The sequence below is a fragment of the Pongo abelii genome, chromosome 7, assembly GCF_028885655.2.
Source record: "Pongo abelii isolate AG06213 chromosome 7, NHGRI_mPonAbe1-v2.0_pri, whole genome shotgun sequence".
Taxonomy (NCBI): domain Eukaryota; kingdom Metazoa; phylum Chordata; class Mammalia; order Primates; family Hominidae; genus Pongo; species Pongo abelii.
This window is the reverse complement of record NC_071992.2, coordinates 149,435,788-149,451,655: the sequence shown is the minus strand read 5'-3', so window position 1 is coordinate 149,451,655 and position 15,868 is coordinate 149,435,788. Positions and strand designations below refer to the sequence as shown.

The 15,868-nt window shown below is 44.0% G+C and overlaps 2 protein-coding genes across 3 annotated transcripts in view; one reads left to right on the top strand and one right to left on the bottom strand.

Annotated features, from left to right (window-relative positions):
• SLA (Src like adaptor) overlaps positions 1–6,185 on the top strand; it is a 92,048-nt gene extending 85,863 nt beyond the window's left edge. For both annotated transcript variants that reach the window (XM_024251257.3, XM_009244112.3), the window contains 2 exons: positions 2,776–2,908; positions 4,174–6,185. In XM_024251257.3, the coding sequence (XP_024107025.1) occupies positions 2,776–2,908; positions 4,174–4,387 (347 nt within the window). In that variant the 3' untranslated portion in view covers positions 4,388–6,185. The remainder of the gene's footprint in view (positions 1–2,775; positions 2,909–4,173) is intronic.
• TG (thyroglobulin) overlaps positions 1–15,868 on the bottom strand; it is a 276,418-nt gene that overhangs the window by 91,577 nt on the left and 168,973 nt on the right. Inside the window, exon 41 of the mRNA XM_024251255.3 lies at positions 13,350–13,552. Coding sequence (XP_024107023.3) covers positions 13,350–13,552 — 203 coding nt within the window. The remainder of the gene's footprint in view (positions 1–13,349; positions 13,553–15,868) is intronic.

The window sequence follows — 15,868 nt, the reverse complement described above, 5'->3', positions numbered from 1 at the left end:
GTCAGGAGTTTGAGGCTAGTCTGACGAACATGGTGAAACCCCGTCTGTACTAAAAATACAAAAATTAGCCAGGTGTGGTGGTGGGCGCCTGTAATCCCAACTATTCGGAAGGCTGAGGCAGGGGAATTGCTTGAACCCGGGAGGCAGAGGTTGCAGTGAGCTGAGATAGTGTCACTGTACTTCAGCCTGGGCGACAGAGCAAGACTCCACCTCACCAAAAAAAAAAAAAAAAAAAAAAAAAGACACAAAATGAGAGGAATTGTGCACCAGGGGTTTGAATAGACATCTAGCAACAGGTTGCTTATAATTTTTATCATGATGCCTTTAGGCAAATTACTTGGCATCTTGGAGGCTCAATTTTTTTATTTACAACATGGGGATTAAAATGCAATAATCTTCACAGGATTGCCGCTAGTCCAATTAAAAAAAAAAAGATGCATGTGAAAAATGTGGCACCTAAAGTATATCATGCATGGTGGTTACTGAGAGAACAGAGTGCATGGGGCATAAATGAATTCTAAAATATGGCTGGGAAAATCAAGGGCTGGGGACCTTCAGGTCTAGGAACCCTTCAGTATAGAGGTGTTGGACCCTAAAGGTGCAGAGGAGTGTGCATTCTGATGAGCCACGCAGACGGGTGAATTAGACCAGGGGGTCTGAACCCAAGAGACAGCTGGAGGATGTCTTTCTCCTTCATTTAAGAGGCAATGAGTTGCTTTTAGAATGAGTCAATAAGATTGATTTTGGTCACATTTCTACGGCCCTGAGTAAGTTACTTCACCTCGGATGCTCAGTTTTTCCCTCCCCAAAATGGGTATAAAAACACTGACGGCCAGGTGTGGTGGCTCACGTCTGTAATCCCAGCACTTTGGGAGGCCAAGGTAGGTGGATCACGAGGTCAGGAGATTGAGACCATCCTGGCCAACATGGTGAAACTCCATCTCCACTAAAAATACAAAAAATTAGCCAGGCGTGGTGGCACACAACTGTAATCCCAGCTACTCGGGAGGCTGAGGCAGGAGAATCGCTTGAACCTGGGAGGCGGAGGTTGCAATGAGCCAAGATCGCACCACTGCACTCCAGCCTGGCGGCAGAGCAAGACTCCGTCTAAAAAAATAAACAAACTGACCACAAGCTGATCAAGGCCTCAATGAGATCCAGGGGGTGAGGCTAGCTCAGTGCTGGGCTCATGTTATGTGCTTATGAGTGGTGGTTCTTTTGCTCTTTGTCAAAATGTATTTTTCACCCTGAGTATTAACCTGTCTAAGGAAGGACACTCACGGAGTGTCCCCTGCCTGTGCTGCACACTGCAGCTGATCTCTCCAGCCTTTGCATCTGACTTCGTCTTCCTCACCTCATATCCTGGGAGGTCATTTCAATTTCCAACCCATGACAGGTCATTATTTCAGATTCCCACTCAATTAAATCTCCCTCTAAATTCATGGTCTCACCTCCCATTTCTCCAAGGGCACCTGTGTGGGTGGACATTTGAGTTCACAGTTGAAGTCAGACTGAAAACCATGAAACAAGGTCTTCCTGGCTTGCCCGCCCTGTGACAGGCTGAGTGTGCTTCTTCCGCTACAAATTCCTTTTGTTCTTTGGCAAGGATGCCCCAGAGAGCACTCCATAAATCCGATGGGAAGTGCGGCCTGTCAGAGGTGTGATGTGATTTTGTAAACCTGGTGGTGGATTGGCTCTGAGGCCGGGGTGGCTTAGTCCTGCCAGAGGCCAGTGGCACCTCATCCCCTTGCCCACATCATCTCCTCCTGGGGCACAGGAGAAGCACTGGGGTTTTCAGCCTGCATAAGACTGTGCAGAATTTCCTCAATCTCTAAGATGGCTGAGTACAGTAGAATCAAGTCTTTCTCACGATAACATGGGCTAGGGAGAAGCCTTCCAAGATACAGAAGCTACATCGTAATGTGCCTGGAAAGATGGGGGATCCTGAGAGTCAGGCATTTTATACAGAGATTTTCATACAAGAGAAAAAAGAAACGGGTCTATTTAACTTTTATTCTTTTTGTGCATGAGCTTCTAGAGTGAAAGAGAGATTGTCTTCATTCTTTGTCTGCATTCTCTCTTTGCCCTCTTTATCTTTGTTTTCTCTTCCCTCCCTTCCTGTGTCTTCTGCTTTTTGTGATATTTTCACCTCCTCCTCTTCCTCCTCCCTCTCACCTTTGCTTTTCCTCCTCGCCCTCTTTCATTCCTCCTCTGCTCCCTCCTTCCTTTCCTTCCTTCTTTCATTGTTTCTTTTATCTTTCTTCCTAGAGATGTATTTAGTCCACCTGTTCCATTCTAAATGCACAACTTGGGGGATCAGCGCTGTATGCAGCCCCATTCTCACACCCTGTGAGGTTAATTCACTGGGCATTTGCGGGAAACCCTGGAAGGCTGTGGCTTCTGCAGGCACTCACTTGTTGCCTCATTTCTTTCATTCTGCAATTGAGGAAAGGAAAGCTCAGAGAAGTTCTTGGTAATTTATTATTGGAGTAAAGCTAAAATTCAAACCCAAGCTTGGTTGATACTGGATCTTAAACCTCTCTCTCTGCCCGTGCCTGGCTAAGTTCAGAGTATACCAGGGCACGCTTACATTTCTCAAACAGCTGGGCGCATGACTTTCAGCATTGTCACTACCTACCATGCCCCTTTGAAATCTCAGGCCCAGTTCCCCATGGCAGCAGCCAGGGAGCTGCACTGGAGGGTGTCTCAGGCCTGAGCCCCACACTGGCTGAGGCGTCCCCAGGGTCCTGACCGGCTGTCTGCTTCCCTCCTCAGAGGTGGCTGATGGCCTGTGCTGTGTGCTCACCACGCCCTGCCTGACACAAAGCACGGCTGCTCCAGCCGTGAGGGCCTCCAGCTCACCTGTCACCTTGCGTCAGAAGACTGTGGACTGGAGGAGAGTGTCCAGGTGAGTATGGTGTATGTGTGTGTGTATGTGTGTGCGTGCATGCAAGTGCTCTGTGAACATGTGAGCACAAAACAGTGTGTGTGCCGAGCACATGAAAACCATGGCCAGAGTCAGCCAGCCCTGCTGAAACTGGGGGTGAGCACCCCACACAAGTGCAGACCAAGGGAATCCCTGGGTGCAGGGGCAGCTTCAGGCCTCACGAGGTGTGTGGCAGCTCCCCCTGTTTCTGCAAACATTTACTGAGTCCTTATTCTATGCTAGCAGTATACACTCAGCTGAAATATACCACTTTTCCTTTCCTAATTGTTAGGATCCTAGAAAGTAACACATCCTGTGTAAATTTAATATTATTTAAAACCCACTCACAAAGCTTAAACACATCAGCAGAATCCTACAGTGACTTCTTTGTTTTTTCTAAGAGAAAAAAACTTTCATGGATTTGTTTTGTTTATTCCATTGTCAGCCAATGAATTTTAAAGGATATCTGTAGTTTGGGATTGGTGGGTTATCTTAATAATTCAGTATCAATCCAGACATCCCATTGGCAAATCAAAGAAAATCAGAGATCAAAATTATGCGAGACATGAAGAAAACTGCTCTTTCTTGTAAATAAGAAAAATTAATTTTTACTAAAATTTACAGTTGGAGTGTCAGCCATCCAAGAAAAGAGCAGTTCAGACGGGTTCAGTGATTTGTCCAAGATCACACGGCCCACAAATGTAAGAACCAGAATTAAAATAATGGGTTAGAATAATTGCAGTTAGAGTAGTTAGAGTAATAGGTTAGGGTAATAATTAGAATAGTAAGTTAGGGCCAGGCGCGGTGGGTCACGCCTGTAACCTCAGCACTTTGGGAGGCTGAGGTGGGCAGATCACCTGAGGTCAGGAGTTTGAGACCAGCCTGGCCAACATGGTGAAACCCTGTCTCTACTCAAAATACAAAAAATTAGCTGGGTGTGGTGGTGGATGCTTGTAATCCCAGCTACTCGGGAGGCTAAGCAGGGAGAATCGCTTGAGCCTGGGAGGCAGAAGTTGCAGTGAGCAGAGATTGCACCACTGCACTCCAGCCTGGGCAACAGAGCAAGACTCCATCTTAACAATAAATAAAGAAAAATAATAATAAGCTAGAGAAATACTCACCAGGATTTTTCTCTTTTCCTCCTGTTCTCATTGTCTTGCCCTCCTCTCTCTATGACCTTATCCCCTCCTCTCTCTCTGACTCTCTTTTTTTCCCCTTTCTCTACTGCCTTTTCTTCTGGCCCACAGACTGCAGGAGGACCCCGAGGGAACAGAGAACCCGCTTGGGGTAGACGAGTCCCTTTTCAGCTATGGCCTTCGAGAGAGCATTGCCTCTTACCTGTCCCTGACCAGTGAGGACAACACCTCCTTTGATCGAAAGAAGAAAAGCGTCTCCCTGATGTACGGTGGCAGCAAGAGAAAGAGCTCATTCTTCTCATCACCACCTTACTTTGAGGACTAGCCAAGAACAGACACAATGGTTCATGCCCAAAAGGAACAGAAGTTCCAACTATTGCCTGGGATCTTGCGAAAAGCGAGGTTCCCTAATCCCCGGGAACCTCACGTATTTTAGAAGCCAAGAGAAGACACATGGAGACTGAAATTCGCATCTTCTCTATCCACATCGTGACCAAAGGAAACCCTCCCTGGTGTCTGATCAGGGCTGTGGCATCACGAAACATTGGATCATGACATGTCGGGCAATGCTTGGAAGAGCCCAGCATGTACGTACACACACGTCATGTGTGTGGGAAGGACAAAGCCACTCTCACAAGAAAGGGCACCAGGACTGCTCTCCAAGGAACTGGACCTTTCCAGGCAGTTACACTCCGAGGTCATTGGAGAGAACTTCTGTATGGGCAAGGCTGAGAGGGAGAGGAAGCAAAAGCTGTGTCCTGGAAGAAGGCCTGGGTTTGCAGATGGGTGCCCTGAATGGAACTACTTTAACTAATACATAGGGACTTCTGGTATGCTTTCCTCTCTTTCTAAAGGAACTTCATGACACTAAACATTAGCCCAAAAGACCTCTTAGCCTTCAATTGGGAGATACCTTTGGCCTGCTCCTGCACCAAAGCCATGTGGGTGGAGGTCAGATGGCCTCCCTGATTCTGCAGAGGGCCAGAAGAATGAGAGAGAGGAAGGCTGCTGGCAGGGAAATCGAGGAGGCAAGCCTAGAACTGCACCAGCTTCCCTGATGTCTGAAGCCATGGCTTTGCAGCGCAGACAGACCTTCTCTGGGATGCTGGGATTCTTGCCTGTGTGAATGCATCAAGTATTCATTTATTGCCTGAATAGGTATCGCATTAAGTCCTGTGTAAGGTGTCAGGCAGGCCAAAAAAAAAAAAAGATGCATAAGTCTTAACCGCCAACAGAGGTGTTCACAGTGTAGACAGGGAAAAAAATGTATAAACAAATGTGTAAAAAGAGAAATCAGCTCATGGCTTAGGATGGAATTGGAGACAGGTGAGGGACACTCAGGAGCTCATTTTCCAGCTGCTCTTCAGAGTGGAAGGGCTGGCTGGATCAGGTAAGTAAGAATAGCTGGATTTTTTTAAAAAAAGAAATGGATACAGTCTAAAGAATTAACTCACCCGGTACTTTATTCTAAGAAGGGTCTGGCATCCATATGAGGAAAAATGCTGAGCTCCAGGAAAGATGGGGAGTCCAAGTGGATTAATGATGTCATGCATAATTTTAAGAGACAAGGGAGAAAACACAATGTATAGCCAGAGAAGGAGAAGCTCCCAACCAAACCCTGCTAGGAAGAGAGTGGGCTGCAGATGAATCTATGACTCATGTTTCCCTGTTTCAAAGGGATCCTGGGGAAGGAGGGGAACATGCTTGCAGTATCTCTCCCTGTCTGTCTGCTCACATAAGCATTCCGTTCATCTGAGCTCATCGTGCTAGTGGTATGTGTATGTGCAGTTACACGATTTTCTGTATCATAGATTCTAGTGTGTTTATACAAGGAGACATCTGTGGTTTCCCCAACAATTCCAAAAGGCTATTTCAAAGGAACCAGCCAATGTATGAGAAATGAATGTAACACTGTGGACATTGACTTCCTGCATAAGGCAGGGTGACCCCCTGAACTCCAGATGTCTGCACAGTATCTTATGTGTTGTTTTCCGTTGTGACGAATGTGATTGGAACGTTTGGGGAGCATCCAGAGGGATTTCTAAGTGGGAAGCATTACACTTTGCTAAGTCATGTATTTATTCCTGATTAAAATAAACCTAATAAATATTTAACCCTTGGCACATAGGGAGAGTTTCTGGGTTGAGGAGGATGGGTGGTTCATTCAGAAGCTCAGTGGGTTTCAAATTTTCAAATAAACGTGCAACTAGAGAGAGAGGAGCAAAGATCACCAAGAGAAATCTGGTGCCAGTTAGCAGCTCAGCATCTTCTTTAGGTGCGGCCTTAAGAAAAAACCAGATTGTATGACTCTGGGGGGTATCTTATGAAACTTGAAGAAGGGCCTAAGGGATTGAAGGAAAGACCAAATTCTGAACGATTGTTATAAAAACATCCCGCCTAGATTTTCTGCACATTACTTGTGATAGCTGCGCTATTCATTCTTCCAAGAATTTCTTTCTGCAGATATTTCTGGACACCTACTAAATAGACACTGCTCAGGTACTGGGGCTATAGCAATGAAAACCAGATGAGGTCTCTGATATCATGGAGCTTAACATCATAAATAAACAAGATGCTTGGTAATGATGGTGATGAGGATGAGGGCAGGCTCCAAGCAGTCGCCTGGCAGGCAGGACATCCTTCAGGTCCAGGCTTAGGAAAGGCCTCCAAGCAGAGGCAATGTTTGGGCTGAGGCCTGAAAGATGAGCGGCAAACAGCCATGTAAAGATCTAGGAAGTGTATGGAGTCAGCAGGAATAACGGGGCAATTCCTGCAGGCAGGAGGAGCAAGACTGCATGCTGAAGGAGCTAAAAGAAGGCAGGGTGGCCAGACTGAGGGAGCTAGGGAAGGAGGGAGTGTACTTAGGAAGTATCAGGAAGGTCCTGCAGGGCCCTAGAGGGTAGGGGATGGCATAGGGTCCATTCTAGGAGACATGAGGAGCCATTGAAAGGATCCAAGTAGGGGGTAAGATCATTTCACTGATATGTTTAAAAGATCATGCTGTGTGGAGGACAAATCTTTAAAATTCCAGCATTGTATTGTCTATTGACACACAAAGTTTGAAAATAAAGGGGCAAAAAATTTTAATGCAAAAATGAACAGAAGGAAAACCTGTGGTGCATTTTGAGACAAAATGGGATTTAAGGTGAAAATAAATTACATAATGGCAAAGAGAGATGTGCAAAAGGAACAAAACATTAAGAAGAAACAATGATTGCAACTTATGTTAATAGGATGATATAGTTTCAGAATATATTAAGCAACTGCAACAAGGACAAATAGATCAATAATTTTATTTGGAGACTTTAATATACAAATCTCAGAAACTGATACAGTAAGCAAAGATAAGTAAATAAATAAATAGGTAGGTAGATTTTGATAACACTATATAACTTTTCTGCCAACAAACGGATAATGTATTAGGTCACAGAGAAAGTACTAACAAATTTCAGAGTCAGCATCTTCCAATTCATGCTCTATGATAATAAAGCAATAAAATTGGAAATCAAATTCCAAAATGATGAATAAAAATTTAAAAATTCTAAGGATCTAAAGTCTAAAAAACAAATCCTTAGGTTAAGAAGAAAATAATGCAATAAATAAAATATTATAAATAAATGACATATTGCTACTTTTCAAAATTTCATGGGTGTAGCTGATAGAAGGTAAATTATTGCTTGAAATAAATTGATCAGGAAACAAAGAATGAAAGTAATAAGATTAACTTTCAACTTAAGAAGCTAAAGGAACAACAGATAACCAAGGAAATGGGAAGAAGGTAGAAGATAACAAAAAGACATAAGTGAAATAGACTTCTGAAAACACAGCCATAGAGAAGACTTTAAAAAGCAAAACAATGAGACTGGATTAAGAAAATGTGGCACATATACACCATGGAATACTATGCAGCCATAAAAAATGATGAGTTCATGTCCTTTGTAGGGACATGGATGAAATTGGAAATCATCATTCTCAGTAAACTATCACAAGAACAAAAAACCAAACACCGCATATTCTCACTCATAGGTGGGAATTAAACAATGAGAACACATGGACACAGGAAGGGGAACATCACACTTCGGGGACTGTTGTGGGGTGGGGGGAGGGGGGAGGGATAGCATTGGGAGATATACCTAATGCTAGATGACGAGTTGGTGGGTGCAGCGCACCAGCATGGCACATGTATACATATGTAACTTACCTGCACATTGCGCACATGTACCATAAAACCTAAAGTATAATAATAATAATAATAATAATAATAATAATAAAAGAAAAAAATAAAAAAAAAGCAAAACATTGTTTAAGTAGACTAATGTGATAAAAATATGAACAAGCATGATCAAGAAAGATGATGGAGAATGAAAGCAAATCAAATGCAGTTCTGCTTGTACCCATACCTAAAGAGGGAGTGTGCCCCTTGCCAGCAAAGCCCTAAGACGGCAGGTGTGGTCCTCCTTCCTCTCCATCCCCTCCCTACTATCTGGAACCCCTGGCAGCCCAAACTCAACCCTACAGGTGAGGAAGGCCTTAAGAAATGGCAGAGAAATATCCAGAAGAAACCAGAGCCCTGAGTGTTCCAGAGACACCTGGACTGCCTACCTTGGCAGATGTTATGAGACAGAGAAAGAAAAAAAAAAAAAGGAACTTTTTATCCACTAAGCTGCTTTAGTACTGGGTCTCCTTCTTATACCAACTGAGCATTTTGCTTCAATAGGTATAGAAATAAACCTGCCATTACTTGCAGAATAATGAGGAAACTTCATAGAAAACCCAAAGAAACCAACAGGCAAAGCACTCGACGTGACAAAACAGCTCAGCAAATTGCTGAATTCACTTATTTCCTAACACTAGTATTTTCAAACTGGAAAATACAATAGAAAAGAAGACAGCATTCACAATACCAACCAAATGATGGCATGTGTAGGAACTTACCTCACAATGATTTCACAAAACTTTTATTAAAACATGTTCAAAACTGTACAAAAAGACCTAACAAGGCAAAAATACTATGTTCATGGTTATAGTGTTTACCTGATTCATGAATGCAAGGCTTAACACCACTACAATGTAGATTTTTTTCTGAAATTAATGACCAAGTCTATGTCACTCAAACTCCCAGCAAAAATATTAGAATAAAACCTCAATAAGCTTATTCTAAAATATATGTAGAAGCATCAAAACTCATGAATATCTTGGTGAATTCTAAATAGACAAGCATAGCATGCTCACACTGTGAGATATACTGCAAAAACAATAGAGAACAGTGTTCTGAGTCCAAACCACCATCTCTCTCATCACTTTAGTGGAACTCAGCACTGTCTCTGAATCAAGTGCTGTGCTAAGTGTTAAGGAGACACTAAGTGGATTAAACTCATATAAGTTTTCAAGCACCTAGTCATAGTAGAATTGGAATGAGAGATGTTAGAAAAATAATAAGCATGTAAAATAAGGCACAGTTACTAAGAATTGCTACATACAAGTGTTTTCACTAAGGTGAGATTCTTTCCTTCTGTTTCAAGAGATGAGGAAAGGCTTGGAGGCTTCATTCCAGCTGAGCCCTGAAGGACAGCAGGAACTTTCCAGGTAGATACTGGATATGCTGAACACAGAACAGAGATAAAAAAGCCTGGAGGAAGGCATGGCATTTCCTCAGAAGGGTGATAGCTAGTGAGGCTGGAGTGTAGGATTCATGCAGGATTCATGCAGGAATGGAGTAAAAAAACAAGACCAGAAAATTTAGCTTGAGGCTGATTCCTGAGGCCAGGAGTTCACCCTGAGGAATGCAGACTTGGGGCGCTGTCATAGAACAGCAAGGGAAATGTTTTCTGGGTCCGTGAATCATACCACAGAGGACATGACCTTCCCTGTCTGAAGACTGTGCAGGGACACAGCCACAGGATGCATGTTTGCAACAAGTCATCCTTCATCCTCCAGCCTGGCCTCAGGATGGGTGAAATACCCGAGGACATACTTCCGTCTGGAGTTGCCTTCTCTTGGCAAGGGAAGAGGGAAGAAGGAGCTTGATTTCTTGAGTTCCTGTGTTGTGCAAGATAGTTTGCAAACCGTAAGTCCTGATAACATCTCAAGACCTTGGGAAATACAATTCATCACACTGATTTGATTTGATAGGTGAAGAATACAAGGTGAAGTGTTTTCTCCAAGACCAGGATCTTCATGCAGGCCTATCTGATCTTAGGCTTCGGCTCTTTATCTTACACCTTGAGACCCCAAGAGAGTCCCAAATTCCTGGAGAGGCAGCATCATAGAGTGGGGAAATACAGGACTTGGCTTTAAGTTCTAGTCCTTAACGCATCTTCTTCCTTGCTGTGTGTTCTTTGGTAGGTCACTAAATCTCTCTGAGCCTCAAATTTATCATCTCTAGATTGAAAAATAAAATAAAGTCCCCATGCCAATCAGTGCGAGGAATCTGTGAGATAAGACACTGAAAGTGTTTTGTGGTCTCAAATGTGCTGAATGAATACAGGTTATTCATTATCATCACAGGGTTTCCCTTGACCAATGTTTCAACAGTTCTGGCCCCAAGATTTGCAGAGAGACTTAAGATTTTATCCCAGAATAAACTGCCAACTCATATTCATTTCCTCAAACATCTGTTGATAAAGAACACATTTAAGAACTGCTAATATATTGAAGTATTTTAGTTCTCTCAATTCCAAATAATTTCACATGCATCCCAAGGACTGCTGGGAGCAGTTGTAAAAGCTACTTCCAAATGACTAAAACAGATGGAAGGGTTTATTTTTAAATACACTGCCATTTGTTAAAACAGATTAGTGTTTGAAATTCCCCAAACACTTAAACCCTCAAAAAGAAAAATCTGCTTTCTGAGCCCATTGGAAGGTATTTTTGGCATCTTCTGGGTCCTAATGAGTGTCTGGTTTTTGAAAGGGCCCTGGAGAAATCTCTCCAGGATCAATTCAACGCAGGATGGTTTGTTTTCAACACCAGGAATTGAAAGATGTTTGTGTTCAATTCTCCTGCCACTGAGATGGATCAACTTCAGAGGGACAGATTGCAGAAAATTGGAATCAAAGGACAAGACTCACAAGAAAGGGGTGGAAGGGAGGGAGCTGGTGTATCCTGTGGGGCCCGGGGCCCCGAGAGCAACAAGTGAAACTTCCCCCAGTCATCTGCTCATTGCTGCCCCAAAATCATTATGGCACATCCACAGACTCTAAGATATACTGTGTGGGGTGCTCGGGGTCCCGTGGAGAGCAAGGCACACCCAGCCCCTGCTCAGCTGGAGCTTGCAGTCTTGTGAGGCAGCAGCTTTGGCACTAAGAGCAATTACTTACTGTTGGAAATCCTGGTGAATGCTGCATAGGAGACGTACAGGCAGCACAAGCCATAAAAAGAGGGCTCAGCTCTAGGCTGAAAAGTCAGGAAGGCTTCTCTAAAGGAAAAGTAGGGCAGGCAAAGAGGGGGATGGGGAAAAACTGTTCCATGCAAAGGAAACTGCCTGTATGAGCCAGAACAGAGCATGAACTCCAAGGAACATGAAAGGCTCCTGTGGCTGATGAAGAGAGATGAGTGGCAGGTGACACAGCTTTCTGTTGGCAATGGTGACAATGCTGATCTAGCATCAGTTGCGCCCAAACAATGACACTTCTCCTACCCTCCTAGGATCAAGAGTTTTGATCCCTAAAAGTTGGGCAAGGCTGAGGTACAGTTAATTGTTCTCCATCTTTCCTTAACTTGAGTAGCTTTACAGTATCCTAACTGCTTTCTTTGCCTCCAGCATTGCCCCTCTTAAATTCATTCTTTACCCAGCTTTAAGAGAAGTTGTCCTGAAGGGCAGCTCTAAGCACATTTCCTTCCTGCTTAAAGGCCTTCTGAACACCCATTGTTCACATATGGGTCATATGTTCACAGCAGCATTGTTTGCAATAGGCAAAAGGTAGAATTCAAATGTCCATCAACAGATGAGTGGATAAACAAAATGTGGTCCCTCTGCACAATGGAACATTATGCAGCCATAAAAAGGAAAGAAATTCTGACACATGCTACAACATGGATGGACCTTAAAGACATTATGCTAAGGGAAATAAGCCAGACACATTAGGACAAATCTTACATGATTACACTAATATGAGGCACCTACAACAGGCAAGTGGATAGAGACAGAAAGTAGAGTAGAGGTTACCAGGGACTGAGAGAATGAGGAGATGGGGGGTGTTAATGGATACAGAGGTTCTGTTCTGGCGATGGATAGTAGTAACGGTTGCACAACATTGGGAATGTACTTAATCCCAATGAACAGAACACTTAAAATGGTTAAAATCATAAAACAAAACAAACAAGCAAACAAATAAATAATCAAAACCACTCTGATGGCTCCCCATGGACTCAGGATAAAACCCAAGCTATTCAGGGCAGTCTGGCTCATCTCTGCCTCCACACTGCTGCCCCACCAGGGCTCTGTCCTCCAAGCTTTCCCTGTTGCCGGGACTTTGTCTCTAGGTAAATGCCTACCCAGCATTCAGCATTTGGCTCAGACACTCCCCTCAAGGGACGTTCTGATCCAAACTCCCTCCTTCCCTTATGCTTGGCTGGGGCCTTCTCTTAGGGCTGCCCTAAGATCTTCTTATAAATATCTGCTTTAAGCATTTGTCCCTCAACCCCCAGTAATGACAAGCTTCCTAAGAATTGGGTTATGTATTATGTTTCATGGCATTTCCAGCATCTTGCACAGCACATCTGGCACCAATTGGATGTGCCATAAAATTAGAAACTAATCAATGACAGATCAATAAATATCAGGGCATATGCAGTGGCCAACCAGGTTATTTTTTCCATCATAATCATTGTCATTATCAACATCATTGTATCATCACCATCATCATTATCATCATTACCACCACCATCCTCCTCCTCATACCATCATCACCATCCTTAAGTAGCCGGCACTTCAGGCCATCCAGAAGAACTGCAAACAGTGAGTTCTCTTCTTTACCGTCATTCATTGACAAGAGAGATAATAGATGGTTCAGATCACTAAATCCTAATGAACCACTCTCAGGAAATAGAAACACTTCACCATCTAAAATTTTTAGCACTTCAGACATGAGTGGAAAAAAGTCAGGGGAGCTCTTCGGCATTGTGGAATCACACATACATGGAAAACTCCAAGAAGCATCCACACTCAGGACAAAGGACAAGGGAAACCCAAGCAATTGAAGCCAACTAGACTTTCGAAGCACAGGAGAACCACCTCCCCCAGCTGCATCTGCAGTAAGATTGAAGGTAGAACACCCACCACTTACCATCAGCACAGCTCTCCGGAAAAGTTGGGAGTTGGTGGCCCTGGCCGTGAGAAGGTGGATGCTGGCCACATCAGCCCCGCCACGGTCTGCTGCCAGGGACACGCGCTGAGGGTCCCCGCCAAATCCTCGGATGTGGGTCTGCACCCAGGTCAGAGCCGCCACCTGGTCCAGCAGCCCCCAGTTGCCACTCACCTCTCCAGACCCTTCAGAAAAAAGGAAAGCCTTTTATCCTTTGTGACTTTGCAACTTTGGATTTGAAAATCATGGTACTGTCTATGGCAGGCATATACATGGCCCCTCTAGGGGCTCTGGGCTCTTGTCCTCACAGGTCGAGACTGTGGGTTCCAAATACAGTGAGGAACAGTGGAGAAGCATGGGCCTTGAGACCAGACACACATAGGCCTGAATGCTAGCCAGCTAGGAGACCTTGATCATGTCCTTATAACTCTCTGAGCCACAGCTTCCCTGTCATTAGCTGAGAGGAGTTGGTCAGATTAGAGGCAGCACATCTTCAGGTCCACCACCATCTTGGCCAATCAGTGGGAAGGAGGTGAACTCTCTGCCCCATGTCTTTGACCCCTTCAAGTGGTTGTCCCTGACAATGGCCAGGCCAGGCTGGGGCTCTGGATCCCACCCTTCCCCTCGCCTCATCATCTGAAGCCTTTATTAGCATGCAACTGAATTGATCTCTTTCCATTTTCATAGAATCCAATTAACATTTGTTGAAAACTCAGCACTATTTTTTTTTAAATAAAATGATCTAAATACAAACAAGTATAACAAAAATATGCTCTTCTCCTTGGGTTTTTGAGACACTACATACACTTCTCATTGTCTTGTGAATTCAGTAGATCCTTGTCAAACTACTCCACTGACTTGTCCTCTTTATCAGACCTTGAAACACCAGATCTCATTCTCATCTCATCTGAGGTTCCCATTCTTCCTTTCTGAATTTGCACTAAGGAACCTCATCAGGTTCCACGGCTTTCATTACCACCTACATGTTGGTGATGGTCCTGTGTGTGTCAGAGGCCCAGCCCACTCCCCGAGCTCCAGACCCCTCACATTTCTCCATGAGGCACCATAGTTATGATTCACAGGATTCAGCATCCAGCAAGAAACTACTGATGAGACCCCATATTCCCAAATAGGAAAAAAGAAAAGAAAAAACAGAAAAATCTTGCATCCTGATTCCCCAGTCTAGTAATCACAAAGTTGAAGAGAATACCATGGTCTCACTATGGAGCCAGACCAGCCGGCTGCGGTCCCAGCTCCACCATTTATAGCCTTGAGGGGCCCTGGACAGGTTCATGTTTGTGTGCTTTGATTTTCCCCAACTGTAAAACGGGAGTGATAATAGCACTTCCTCATAAGGTTGTTGACTAAATCAGTTAATATTTGTAAAGGGAACAGAACAATGCTTGTCATAAGGCACTATGGAAGATTAATTTTTCATAAAATAGAACAGGTTTAAGTTCTAACATTATGTTGCTGATGCTCTTAGCAGAGTGTTCTTGTCTGTAGCCTGCCTGAACACTCCACTTAGCTCAGAGTGCCTAACGACACAAATTATTCTTCCAGCTGTGGAGATGTTCAGAAGTTCTTCAAATGCATTTTGTGTTCTGGGACTGGTGAAGCCATTGGTAGAACATGATCCTCGCTGTGAACTTTCTGGATTGCTCATATGATCCATTTGTTAGGATGAATGTGTTTGTTTCCTCCAAGGTCTCAGGTAGCCCAGGAAAGCAGGGCACCAACTGAGTGAGACCAAGTCCTGCAAATCTGGAAAGTGACGTCCACAGCCAGTATTTCAGGCACAAGGAGGAGAGGAAATGTTCCTGACTCTCCTTTCCCATGTATCAGCTTTTTCCCCACTACACGAAAAGGGTCAATGTTGACTTCTGGGATCTAGACTTCTGAGGTCAGAGGTGAGCATGTGCTCAAGGGGCCACTCATCAAACAAGTATGAATTGGGCTTCAGCTGGTATCAGGCACTATGCTAGGTAAGGCAGAAAGCAAGAGAGATCCTACCTAGCCCTAGGGACACACAACCTCAGAGACGAATGCAGAAGGCAGTTACCAAGCAATTACGGTCCAACGTGTCTAGTCCAAACTTTTCCTTTACTGGTGAAAAAACTGAAACTTTAGAGGGAATGAGCTTGTTGAGATGTAAGAAGTGAATCTGAGATCAAGTTGGGACTCAAATCGTAATTCACAATCAGAATTATGTCCTAATATTCAACCCAATTCAATAAACATTTGTTGAAAAATATATGATGTGCATTAAAAAATTTCAGTGCTTTATTTCTGAAACTTTCTCTGTTCAAAAAGCCTTTATACCTCCCTCATTCCTGCTGCATCAAGTGCAAACTTCTTCCTGGCTTTCCTGACCTTCTAAGATGTGCCATGAGGCTGTCTCATCAGTCTGGGTCCCCATCACTGCCCAGGGGCCGCACCCTCTGCTGCAGTCTGTATGTCTCAGCTCCAGTTCTTCTCATCCTCAGGTCCCACCTCACTCA